This window comes from Lygodium microphyllum, chromosome 12 (assembly GCF_053477565.2).
Source record: "Lygodium microphyllum isolate KBCC chromosome 12, Lygodium_microphyllum_v1.1.10, whole genome shotgun sequence".
Lineage (NCBI taxonomy): Eukaryota > Viridiplantae > Streptophyta > Polypodiopsida > Schizaeales > Lygodiaceae > Lygodium > Lygodium microphyllum.
In genome coordinates this window covers 135,087,210-135,101,222 of record NC_141146.1, presented here as the reverse complement: position 1 = coordinate 135,101,222, position 14,013 = coordinate 135,087,210, and the positions used below count along the sequence as shown (strand labels likewise).

The 14,013-nt window shown below is 42.9% G+C and overlaps 1 protein-coding gene across 4 annotated transcripts in view; it reads right to left on the bottom strand.

Moving 5' to 3' along the window:
• Positions 1-14,013, bottom strand: part of LOC148028309 (uncharacterized) — a 185,535-nt gene that overhangs the window by 114,320 nt on the left and 57,202 nt on the right. For all 4 annotated transcript variants that reach the window (XM_087690114.1, XM_087690116.1, XM_087690115.1 and 1 more), the window contains one exon: positions 12,685-12,769. In XM_087690114.1, coding sequence (XP_087546240.1) covers positions 12,685-12,769 — 85 coding nt within the window. The remainder of the gene's footprint in view (positions 1-12,684; positions 12,770-14,013) is intronic.

The window sequence follows — 14,013 nt, the reverse complement described above, 5'->3', positions numbered from 1 at the left end:
GTGAATTCAATGTCGTAGAAATCAGCTGCGCATCTGAGTAGTACTCATCCACATTCATGAGCTGCTCCCGCAAGTCCTGAATTTTGTTGAGATGATCCTGCATAGAATCACCCTCATTCATCTTTAGAGTCTCTAGCTCTTTCTTCAAGAAAGAGATGCGAGTCTCATTCTTTCCTGCAAACATCTGCTCCAATGTCAACCAAGCTTCTTGTGAAGAAGCTGCTGAACGAATATGAGGAATGATAGAACGCTGAACTGCCAATGCAATCAGCGACATAGCCTGTGCATCCCGTGTATCCCAAGCTTTCTGAGCTGCAGTTCTTGGGGGAAGTGGCTGAGCGGGCTGAGGTGGAGGGAGCTGAGGTTGCCCTCTTGCACGTCCTCCTGGAGGAGGAGTAGCGGGAGCCACAACTCCCGGTCGTGCTTCCTCTCCACTGACATAATCCCACAAATTTTTGGCCACTAATACATTCTTCATCATGAAAGACCAAAGGGAATAATTGTTCCCATCCAATCGGTCTTCCTTGGACACATAGGTGAATACATCTCCTCCCTGATTTGCCATTATTTCCCAAAAGGCAATAGAGCAATGTCAATGCAGTACGGGCTGGAAATCTGCAAATTTCCAGAAATTGCAGCAAACACAAGTCTGCAATTAATGTGCAAAGGGTACTCTTTCAAAAAAAAACTGTCACTGATGCACGCTTCCCAAGGTGCAATTAGTGCTCAGCAGCACTAAAACATCAAAAGCCCCAAAATTTTCTGCCCAAAATTTCTGTCACAAATGTCTGTTACAAAAGCCCCAAAATGTGCATTCAATGTGTCACAGACAGACACAGCACGTTTCCCAATGCTGAAAACTAAACCTGCTGTTCAGCACGTTTCCCAATGCTGAACCTAAACCTGTTGCACGAACTCCTGTGTAAAAGAAAAGTGCAGAATGTTACCTCTGCGTGTTGACGACGGGCACGATTCCCGAGGTAATGACTGCTGGGTACAGTCGTACTGACGCACAGGTACAGGCGTGCAGGTCCAGTGACACGCGCAGGCAGGACTGGGCGCGCGCTGGGCAGAGGAGGCGGCACCCAGGACTGGGTGGTGGAGACAGGTGGCGCGCTGGCAGCTGGAGCTGACGGCACAGGCTAGCTCAGCGCAGGGAGGCTGCGCAGGCAGACTGACAGGCGAAGGGGCACGCTGGGCAGAGGTGGCAGCACGCAGGTACAGGTGGCGCGCTGGGCAGGGCGGTGCTGCGCGCTGATTGTTGGAGCTGCACGCTGGGCAGAGGAGTCGTCTGGTGCTGCCCGCTGACGGACTGACAGGCGCAGGCAGGACTGGGCAGGAACAGGCGGCTGGGGCAGAACTGGCGGGGGCTGCAGACTGCAGACTGAAGACTGCTCTGAGCTGAGCTCTGATACCAAATGTCAGATGGGAGAGGATCGAGGTGCAGCTGAAGTGCAGTAGACAGTGTGAGAGTGAGAGACAGAGTTGAGCACGACACCCAATGCAATAGTACTGAATAGAGTGTTAGCTGAAAGTACAAATGATAACCCTTATACCTTAGGGTTATAAGGGGCTGTTCACACCCGAACACAGTAAGTGCCCGTAAGTGTGCACCACAAGCACATACAAAATAGTACACATAATCTGGGGGAAAAAACCTCTCCTACCGAGAGTAAAAAGTGCCCCAGTGTCCTAGTGATCACCCGCACACTCCCATATGAGCGTAGGCGTAAGTAAGGCGTGTGAGATACCCAACATGGACAAAGCTTGCTTCTTTGTATCATCAAAAGACATTTGCCCATCGGATTACTCTCAAGAAGAAATTACAAATGCTCACTCTTAATGATTCTCCTTCCATGAAGGATCATATTAACGAGTTGGAGAATATGTGGGATAAGCTTGCATCCCTTGGCAAGATGATCTCTTCAAAGGATATGGCTATGATTCTTTTGACTCAATTGCCATCTCCCCAATTTGATGTCTTCTACACCACCCTTCTTACATCCAGGACCCATGAGAAGCTTCTATGGGAGGAGCTTGCCCTACTTGTTTTGGAGCATGATAAGCGCACCAAAGAGGTAGCCAATAGATCCGCCTCCACCAAAGCTTTTGTTGCAAGTTCACGAGGAGGAAAGAAGAAGAAAGGGAAGTCAAAGTCTAAAAGATAGGAGAGTTCTTTAAGATTTAACTTTGATTCGGAGAAGCCTATATGCCCATACTGTAGGAAGGGGACACATCAAGAGGAGAAATGTTGGAAAAAGTACCCTCACCTTCATCCACGAGTGAATGGAGCTAAAACATCCAAGCCTTCTATCTCTACTCCAGCAGTCCTACATCTACTAGATATTGTCACATTGTCCCACCCCTTTCTAGATTTTTTAAAGCATTTTTGGCATTTTTTACCAAATGCTAATCTTCCATATTTTTGGCCCCATTTTTTTAGTCAGCCAGATTTGGGGATATTTGGCTATTTATAGTCTCCCCCACTCATTTGGCACATTCATTCATTCTATCTTCCCCCTTACGTGGTAGATGCGCACTCTGACTCCATCATCTTCCTCCGTCTCTGGTGCTACAGTCATCATCAACCTAATCTGGTGCCCTCACTAACATTGTGTGGTGCGTGTAGGGATTGACTAATCTCCTTCCGCTTTCCCATTTGTATCAGCATTCTTTCTTATTCAGTGCAGATTTCATTATTCTTTTCTTGCAATCTCTCTCTGTTCCTTTGTCTTTGTGTTTCCGTTCCCTTTCATTGCACACCCTCACAGTTTCTTCCGCCGCCATTTAGTCACTGTGCTTCCTTTGTATCTTCACTATGATGTCTTAGATTTTATACACAATAGACTAGAGCCATCCTATATCTTCTAACCATGTAATCTTTTTTTGTAATTAATACAATTACCTTTTACGAAAGAGAGAGAGAGAGAGAGAGAGAGAGAGAGACCCCTATTACGAAAGAAAAAGGAGAGAGAGAGACCCCGTTTTGTTAGATATGATCAATGCCCCACCCTCATTAGGTGCTACCAATGATCCATGGTGCTCAAAGTTGTAAGGCCCCCATTATGAGGAGAAGCCAAATGTGAGCCCGGACATTGGTTGAGTCCTGACTTGTATATCAGATGAGGTCTATGTGACCGGATGGCAAAAAGGTGACTGTTGTGACCGTTGTGGGTCTAATCTTTGGGTTAGACGGAGTGGTTAAGCTGGTAGCAACTCGAGGCGCATTGCATCGAGTTGCGGGGTAAGGGAGTTAAAAGGGGCCCCTATTGTGGGGTCCGGGGGCCGCGGAAGTGGCCCCTGGCTAGGGGGTCCCAGGAGGGCCAGCGGCCCCCCTGGCGGGGGTCCGGGGGCAGCGCCTCCGGCCCGATGGTAAAGGGAATATTCCCTGGAATATTCCCTGGCCGACTAGTGTCGAGGCTCATATGGTAGGCCGACCTAACGACCTTCGCGGGCTATAAAAGCTAAACCCCTTCGCAGCCATCTCTCACTCATCTTTCACCTAGTCAGAGTTGTTGTTCCAGCTAGCCTTAAGCTCTTCACCTATCTTCTGTCTAGATCGCCATCTAAGCTTCACACAGTGGAAGTGCACGGGTGGAATATTCTGTTCGCTGCGTCGTGTAATATTTTACATGTTTAGGTGTTCAAAGTCATATTACATATACTTGATTGAAAGGCCTTCACTAGCAGCTTGATATTGTGCAACGTGCAAGGCTTCTTCCTCGAGAGGATTTGGTCTCATGGCATATGACAATTTCTTACGTTGCTCTATCGTCCTTTTACAGAAGGATGTGGTTACAAAGGAAGATGTGGTTATTAGAGATGGAGCTGAAGAGAAGAGTTGTGGAAGTTGCTAAAGATGTCCTTCTGCATGCATTACAATGACTACTGATACCTAAAATCCTAGGTTCAAAACCTTTGTGAGGTGGTCATAACCTACCTATACTTGGAGAAGAATTTGTTAAAGGAAGAGAACGAGCTTGGAGAAGATTTGTTAAACATAATGCAGAGTGGAAAGTGACCGTAATGTATTCTATCTTGCAGTACCCAAGCTGTGAAGGCCAGCCATAGGTAAGGACATGCATGATGGAGCACAAAAGGCCTCAACTCCACCCTTTGTAGTGAGAGGCTTTGCATTGAAGTAATAAGAGGCTTTGCATTGCTACATAAAGGTAATAATGAAATAGCTTGTATAGTAACACCAATTTTTCTAAAGGATTTTGAAAGGCAGAGGGCATAAAGTGGAGGAGCTCTAGTGAGGAAGTATTGGAGTGGTTGAGGCGATTGACACGGACATTCTCTTAGGGAAGATTCAAAATAGAGGTGATGAGGGAAGTTTTGAGGTGTAGATGGGGATGCACTTGTGTGTGAATTGGAACATACAAAAGGGAGAGGTTGTGGTCAATTGGAGGTAGGAACAATGTGACTTCATTGCATGTAGCAAGCAAACATGAAGGAAGCCAACGCGCCCCCCCCCCCCCCCTTCCAAATCAAAGTTGTGGATAGAACTTTATGAAGAGCCATACCATCATAACAGGTGGAGCTTGACAATGAAAAGCTAGACCCAACGCTCCTAAGTTTAAATTCGAAACAAATGCCCACCTTGTTGGGTCGTTAAAGAAAATGTAAAGTGGGGAAAAGACTCACTAGAGGTTTGCTAGAGAAAAGATGGAGTGGTGAGACTTCAAAGGCTTGCTAGAGAGAAATTGAAGAACATTAGAAGGAGGATCACGAGAGAAAGCTGAAGCCGTGTAGGGAGACAGTCTAGGAACCTGCAAGAGTCTTGGTGGAAATATTGGTGGAATCAAGCTAAATCTACAATAAGTGTTTTAATAGTTTTCTTGTTTTTTGTAGTAGTAGTATTAGTAGTAGTTTTTTCTTCTTTTCTTGTTTATTGTAGTAGTAGTAGTAGTAGTAGTAGTAGTAGTAGTTATTTTTCCCTTCTTTTCTTGTTTATTATAGTGGTCGTAGTTGTGGTAGTGGTAGTGGTAGTGGTAGATGTGGTGGTCGTAGTAGTAGTCGTGGTCGTGGTCGTAGTAGTAGTCGTGGTCGTAGTCATGGTAGTGGTAGTGGTAGTGGTCGTGGTCGTGGTCGTGGTCGTGTGTGCTTGGCAAGAGCTGCATCTTTGTAGACTAATCTTCACCAAAGATGACTTGGCCCCCTACTCCAAATTCCTAAAGCACACAGCAAGTTAACATGTGCATGACAAGTTCCCACAAAGTGGTCGAAGTCCTCCCCAAAAGAGTTGTTTAAATGAGCATCCTAGTGGGTGATCTCCTTCCTGACATGAATGGCTCTAGATTAAAGCAATACATTCTCCTCTCTTCCAATACAGATGAATTATCCCCAACACAATTCTAGAGCATGAATTGCCACCTTCTATGTGGAGGGGAAAAGGATTACATGTTGGCTAAGAAGAGGGTCAAGAAACCAGCCCCAACCTTGTTGTGCCCCGAATCGCTACACCTTGCATCTAAAATTTCCACCTCTTAGTCCACTAGTCCTTTCAACAGCTTTACCTTGACAATGCTCTAGCAAGAACACGGGGAGTTTTTCATAGTTGAAGGTCACTAACAAAAGAATGAGGCAGTGATGTAAGGAGAACAAACTACAGTGTCACATGTGAATGTTTTGGAACTTTTGTGAGAAAATTCAAAAGGCAAGATGGCCTCTATTCCAAAGGTGAGCTGGAAGGGACTTGTTAACGTTGTTGCTTTGAAAGTGGTGCAAAAAGCCCACAAAGCTCCAACTAAAGCCTCATCTCAAGTGGTGGAGAAGTTGTAGCAAGTCTTGAGCAAGAGTTTACATAGCACCTTATCAATGCTTTTAGCCTATTCATTTGCCCAAGCCTCAAGGGTAGTAAGCACAAGAATTTTGGTGAAGACTCTTTATTTAGCAAGTAGGATACTAAGTTTCATTTATGAAATGGCAGCCTGAGTTAGAGATTATTTCTAGAGGACATCCAGAGCAACTAAAACTATTGAGAGACAAGAATTTCGTTATTGGATCTTGTTGTGTTATCTTTAGATGCTATAACTTCAGCCCATGTAGTTCCATAGTCTATAGCCACAAAAGCATATTTCTTGGCTAAGAAAGAAGATGCACTAGTAATCTTTCCCACAAAGTCGAGAACCCATTCTTCAAAGGGTGGCATAGCCCAATCTTGTGTGCAAGGGATTGGTTGATGGATGTAGGTTTACACCCGCATCATTGACACGTGTTGCAAGCTTGGTCCAAGGTAATGAACACCTCCTAGACCTTCATAGGCTGCTCCAATAAGTGCAAGAATTTCATGGGATAGGACCCAACAACGAAGCACTTCATCATGAGCTAGACAATAAAGATAGCCACTAGAGAATTGAAAAGAATGGTTTTTTATCAAGAGCCGCCTTTTTTCCTAAGGGGTCATGCGCTCCACTCCAGAAATTCGCCTTTAGGAAATAGTGTTATAATGTTGGCAAACCATGCTGTAATGGCTTCCATCAGGTAGAAGCAAGAGGAAACTAGAAATAAAAGCATTGTTAGGAATTTCATCATTTATACATATAGTTGGTTCGCCAATTTACACCCTTGACAAATGATCCTCTATGACATTGTGTTTGTCAAAACAAATCCCAATCTCAAAATCCCATTCCCATAATAGCAAAAGTCAGCACTTGACTCTTCTCACCGCCTTGGAATTTGTTTAGCGAGAACTTCAGGGGCTGGTGATAGGAAAGTGTTATGAAGTGTGTACCTAGATGATAGTGTCTAAACTTTTGACAACAATATAAAATTTCCAAGCCTTCTCTTTCTATAGTGGAGTAATTTTTCTTTTTAGAGATGCAACATCTCTAGAGTAACAAATGGGGTGATCCATGTTGAGGTTTGCGACATGCTAAGTCAATATTGCATCTACAATGTGGAGACTAGCATCTGTGTGTATGTGAAAAAAATTTTGCCAATCTACAAGGACTAGTATGGATGCTAACTATCTAGATTTAAGATAATGAAAAGCTTGAGCGGCACTAGGTGTCCATATGAAGGGGATGGAGGGTTTACTAAGCCTTGAGAGTGGATTGGAGATGATGCAATATTGTAACACAAACCTTCTCTGGTAGCCATTGTGATTAAGGAAGATTTGGACTCCTTTAGCTATTGTTGGGACCAGAAGTCTGAGGATGGAAATATCTTTTTCAAGTCCCAACAATAGCTAAAGGAAATTATAGCCCAAGAGAGCCAAAAAGTGGCACTTGAATGGATGGAGTTGGAGAACAATTTCCACGCACTTCTTGAAGACTAACCTTAGCTGATCCAATTGTTCATCCAAAGCTTCTTCTTTGGGTGTATTAGGTGCAACTAAGAAAACTGAGAAGTCATTCAAGGATTCCCTCAAGAAGGCGTTTAGGAAAGGGTTGAATACAATATGCTTAGCTCTCTGGAATGTAAGTAGAGCAATAGCTAGCCCAGAAGCCATCTTATTGTACATGAAGGTTCCCCATGGTGTAATAATTGCAACCTTTGCCCTATCTATGGGGAAGATAGAGATTTGATTGTAGCCAATGAAACTATACAAAGCAAGGCGTGCTACATCCTCCAAGACTCTATTTGTAAAGGGAAGGGAAAAGCCATCCTTTATTGTGGCCTCATTGAGTGATCAATATTCGACACATAATCTGATCTTATGGATCTTCCTTTTAGGAATGACGACTATCGGGGAGAGCCATTCTCAGTTATGTATCAGGCACGTGATGTTCGCTTCTAGCATCTTTTCTATCTCTTGTTCGTTAGAGGGATCTAATGTTGACCAATGGATGTAATTACTCTAAAAGATTCTTGTCCAACTAGCAAAAACATTTCCATATTTCAAAAGGAAAGATGTTATCTTATCAAGAAGAGTTTGGCTAACAACATCCACCCTCACATATGGTATCCTCAGCTTCTTCATACACCCTCACAGCCTTCATTCAATTCCTCACTCAAGCTGCATTTGTCTCCCCTACTTCGGCACATCCCCTCATTCAAGTGCCAAAATTACTAGAGCACAGCTTGGTACCAATCATCCAGTCAAAGACAGCACCAAAGTCACATGGAGCTAGTGCATTGCACGAGATTGGAACTAGTCCCCAACCACCACCAAGGGGGGCTTCAATGCATCCACCCCCCATACCTACCCACTGATTTGCTTAACTCCAAGGACAAAGTGACAGCCCATGAGGCATCTTCTCTAGCCTACAAATTGGTTGGAGATTGCCTGCCCATTCGCATTCTCAGGGACTCCATCTAGTCACAGCTCTTACCGACACTCCTGCCAAGGTCACATGAGTGGTACCTAAGGGGAAGGGGTGCTTCAAGCTCTAGTTTGGCTTGCCCGAGCAAATAGAGGTAGTGTTTGCTACCAACCCCCTTGATGTTAGATCCTCAGTGCCATGCTTTGACAGATGGATGCAGGGCCGAGACTACTCATCACTCGGAGATGGTACTACCATCACCATCTCTTTTCCTTGCCTCAATGAGTATTTCACGACATACCTCCCCAAGATTGCCAGCCCATTCGGGCATGTCATCGTAAGAGAAAACACATTTACCGGCACAGTCTCGAAAAGCCCATATAGATAACCATCGGTTCGATTTATCATTTCCACAAAGTCCTTACATTCCCTTCCTTGGACCAACAAGATTCTCTTCGTCCATAGGGATTCTCTCACCCAACATGTCACATACACAAAATTCCCAAGCTAGTGCTTCACTTAGAGGATGATTGGACATCTTACAACAGACTACCCTAGGTGTCATGAGGACATGTATTTTTGAAACCTCACTTAATATGTGGATTAATTTTTAATCACATGATTAAGTAAATGTTGCACATGTGAGGTGCAACTGGGATTAAAGTAAATTTATGAGCCTGGAACCCGAAGAAATCACACGATGTCAAAGGCAAAAGTTGCTATAAGTTGTGCCACACAGGTAATTGGTGGTATTTGGCACCAATTGTTGGCCTAGGTCATCCATTTGGCCATAAGTGTCAATTGGTGACACTAGAGAAGTGGCATTTAATGGTACCTAATGCCAATCTGATGGTCAAAGATGGCGCAGAGACACTCGAGAATGGAAGTTCCCTAGCCAATTTAAGTATTGGCTAGTCATATTATTTTTCAGGGCACCAAAATAATTATTAGATTAATTTTTAATATTTAAAGACTAAAAATTAATATTCAATTATGAAAAATGCTGGAAAAATCATTTGGGAAGGCTGCCACTTGTCAAAAATGCCCATGCAAGACTGAAAACCGTCTTTAGAGGCTGGAGAGAAGCATTTCTATAAATTTAGCCTACAAGGGAGAGAGAGAGGAGGCTATTGGTCTGATTTGCAGCCATTGGAGGACCTTCTAAGGCTGCCAGGGACAGGAGAAGACCAATCAACAACAGAGACAGAATCTACAAGCTATTGAGGCAGGGCAGCAACTATAAAAGACTGATTTTCTTCAGTTATTTGCATGTACAAGTTATTGTAGTAGGGCAGCAGCTACATTTGACTGATTTTCTGTCATTCTTTACGACAAAACTCTGAATTTTCTCTCTACAGCTTTCCCTCTCATCTCCCAACCATTTCACAGCCTTACTCCGAAGATCTCAGCATTTGGACCCTTGGAGGCTGAGAAATTTCTGATTTCTCTCTTGTAAAACCCTAATATGTAGCAGAAATTAAGGTTTACCAGCAGCCGCGAGAATCGTGCCAGAAATTGGAAGCTCCAAGACTTGGATTAAACAGGGCTAAAGCTGTTTTTAGCCTATTCAAGTGGAGGGACCGGCGAATAAATCAATTTGGGGCATTTTCAATTTCCATCAAAGCAGATGAGGGCCAATTGATTGCCCGAATCAAGGGTCAAATCGGATTAAAGACTTGCTGGTGATTCATCACAGCAAGGGGAGTTGGAATACCGAAAGGGATTGGGAGAATCCCGTTGTAATTCAACTTATTCTTCAATAAAGCTAAAGAAATACCGAAAGGGGCACCAATTTTGGGGCCAATCGGGTATGCATTGTCCAAGATCAGTAGGTAAACTTGTATTTTCAAATTTACATTAATTGTTTGCTGCTGTAATTTAGTTGTAATCAGGGATTTACCACCCATCCACGGAAGGAAGGCTGGTTACATGGTTCCGTTTCCGGGACACCACTCAATCCCTTGATTTGGTGGGCCCGAGGCACCTGATTGCAAGCCAAAGCTTTGTGCTAGTGCTGATTTTTACTCTCAGCTGAGAAATTACAGCAATATGTCTTCATACAATGAGATGGACTCAAGCAATGATGATGCCTCTCAGTATGAAGGTTCACATGGGAATGAAGGAAATGCAATGTCTGACCTTGGACAAGGCTCAGATTATGAATAGCAAGCTGAAAATGTTGCTATTGGGCAAGATGCATGGCCTTCAAGGCATAAGGAGACTGATGACCAGCAAAGTGAAGAGGAATTTGATAACCAGTTTAAGAATCGGATGAGGACAACAGCAAATCTCTTTGCTGAATTGCAAAGGATCCTCAATTTACCCAATTTTTGAATGCTCCAAAGAAGGACAACCTAGGCAAGAAGAAGAAGACGTCTTCTACACCTTCGGAACAGCAAGATGCATCGAAGATAATGCCAAACCCTTCATTTGAAGCTCCCAAAGATGCTAATGAAATAAAACAGTTGGTACCTACGGGGCAAGGAATGCAAATGCAAGGCCATCATGGAAATGGCAATCCAATGGATTTTGGACAGCCAGGCATGCATGCTATGATGGGGCAGCCAGGATATTTTAGTGGAAGCACGATTTTTCATGCTATGGTTGGACAAGAACCGGATACGGGAATGTATGGCACAAATCCCAATGGTATGCAGAAACCAATGCATGGTGTGCAAGGCCAACGTATTCAGGTATGGCTGGAAATATGCAAAACCCTATGTATGGCAGCATTGGCTTGATGCCTGGGGCACAAAATAGCATGTTTGGTACTCCATCTGCACCCCCGAATGCTTATGGGGCTCAAGGAATGAATGTTGGTCATGCAAATGCTCTGTTTGGAGTTGCTTTTAATGTAAATTCAGCAAATGCATCCTTTTTGCAACAGCCAGTGTATGACAACTTGACACCCAAAGGGGCAGCAAAAGACTATGATGAGTGTGGAAAAAAAGTGAAGTTTGAGTCCTTCAATGGTGTACAAGATAGGCTGAAAGCTTTGACTTTCATTCAGCAGTTTGATGTAGCCTATTCAGGGGGGAACTTCACAAAGTCCTCAAAGATTCGAAAGGCAGCCACTTTCTTGAAAGGAAATGCATTACAATGGTGGTCCACTCTTTTGATGCAAGATAGAGCACCGTTGACGTGGGTACAATTCAAGCAAATGTTTGCATCGAATCGGTTGACAAGTACCTTTGAGATGGACATCATGACAGCTTGGAATAAGCTGGATGCTAAGGAATGTAAGAATTTGGAGCAATATAATAAGAAGTTTTGGGATGCATTGCTGCCTATTACTTTTTATTGCCCCGTACCCCTTCATGAGCAAGTGGAAAAATATGTCCGTGGGCTGCCCAAATGAATCAGGGATTTTTGCATTAAATCCACCGTGTCTAGCATGTCTCAGCTTATAGAGACTGCTGCTACAACCGATGCTTTGCTGCATGGGAAGGATTCAGGCTTCCTAGAGAGTGGGGAGAAACCGAATAAAAAGTTGTTTAAGGCTGAGAAAAGGGGCAGAACTGAAAATCAGCCTGAAAAGAGGCCAAGACAACAAAGAAAGGGCTCGAAAACATTGGCACAACATAGGGAATTGATGGCTACAAATAAATGTTTTATTTGTGAACAGGAGGGTCACATCGCAAGGGACTGTCCCAATAGGCAACAAGCCGGAAAATCAGAAAATCAAGGAGATTCTAAAGGAAATAAGCCCAAAACATCAGTGGGATTGGTGCCTGATGTTGTTAGTGATCAGCTCAATGATGATGCTACTGAGTTGTGCATAGCATGGGGCAAAATAAAGAGTTCTTCATTGCTCCACTTGAGGGTTGTGATATATTGCTTGGTATGCCATGGTGTCACCGTATGCATGCAGTGACTGATTCTTCTGCAAAAAAGATCACTATTCAGCATAAGGGAAAGGTACTCACACTTGATGTAAAGTTGAAAGGTGAATCTAAATGGCACGATTTTCTCCATTTCAGCTTGTAGATATTCGTAGCATGCCACAATCTCTTCATTGTGCCATTGTAGGAGTTGTATGGCTTCCCCATTCATTTATTTTTGTTGTCTTTAAGACAATCAACTTATGATGTATGCTTATATTTGATGATTGACTTAAGAAGAGGTACCCAAAAAGAACATAGGGTATAGAGATCTCAAAGATTAATAACTAAAGATGAAGGGCATAAATGCGTTACACCAATCTGTTTTATGACATTAATCATTAATATAAGTTATTCTGTATCACCTTTTTCACAGTTAAAAGTTAGAGAACATTCTGTTCATACAATTTTTTCTCTCCTGAAACTTAAAAGGTCTTTTTCCTCATGAACTGCACTATTCCCGGGAACATTTTGACAAATGTTTGTATACATCAGTCCAACCAAATATAAACATTTTCAAATATGGATGCAACTCTGCATTCAGTTTTTCTAAAAATATACTACTCTTCATAGCATTGAAAGTTATCACCTACCTGCAACAACCTAATGCGAACTTGTTTAGCGGTCTGAAGGAGAGCTTCAACCCTCGCATGACCAAATATCTTAATTCTGCCATTCCTGTAGTACAGAATTCCATCCATCACTGAATTCTATCTAAAGAGATTACTTGCAGTGCTGAAAGTGCATGGACAAACATTCGGACAAGGAGAGTTACTTTGACTATAGCAAATCAAATGGGGAAAAGTTACAACAAATTGGTCCAATATGCCTTACTGTTTTAATCTAGCTTGCCCCTACTTTCTAATAGGAGTCTCTTAATCGTTTCTTACAAACTCACTATTTCATTCAACAATTTTGATGCTGAAATTTTCTTAGGTTGTGCGTTTTATGTCTACATAACTTTTTATAGCAATTGATAGCACTCGAAGAAAGAAGTCTATGCTTGCTTTTGAAAATTGTGCACTGTCCCACAAATTTCCAGTTGTGAAACTATTTTCTAAATTTATGGCTAGACTAGTCAGGCAAGATACGGAATTCGTGGAGTACTAAACATACACAAAAACTCTTCAAATAAAATAGGTGTTTTATATGCTCATTTTAAACATAAATACGAAATTAAGGGTTGACTTATTAAATATAAGAAATGAACTGAAGAGAGAGGAGGTAGACGAAGTGGAGGTGGTAAGATATGTCAAGGAGAGGCTATGAGGGAAGAGAAAGGAGGTAAAGGAAGTGAAGGTGTAAGAGAGAGGAAGAGGAAAAGAAGTTGAGAGCTGTAGAGCTTGAAGTTGGAGCTTTAAGGTGACAGCTCTTAGATTAGAGGCCATCACTTATGTTTGAGTCACCCACATGGTTACCCTGGTGAAATCAAGACAAGAGATCAATTGTGTAGCGATGAACTATCCAAGAGCCTGCAATGATTGCAAAGGTGATGAATACTCATGCGAGACTTAGGTTTTTCTTTTGTTTTATTTTATTCCTTTGAAGCTTTTTTATTTGACTTTGTAAATAGTTCATCAAAGACTAAAGTGAAACCCAAAGTACAAGATCACAATCAAGGGTCCAATAAGGAGAATCATGCTACACAATGCACGGAGTTTTATTTGGAGGGATACCTACAATTATACATTTTCATTTGTTCCAAGTACACATCGGTAACGCAATGAGGGGTAAGCTCATGCAACAAGGTGCCACTGGGAGAGTTCCTTGGGATGCCAATATTGAAGGCAAGGAAGACAAGCTGAAACCTAAATGTACCATGTGGGGCAAACAACCCCCTCTGAAATCATGGATGTCGATGTTGATGCCATGAACCTGATAAAGAAGAAGATGGAATAGAAGCACCTCAGTCAGAAAAGCTA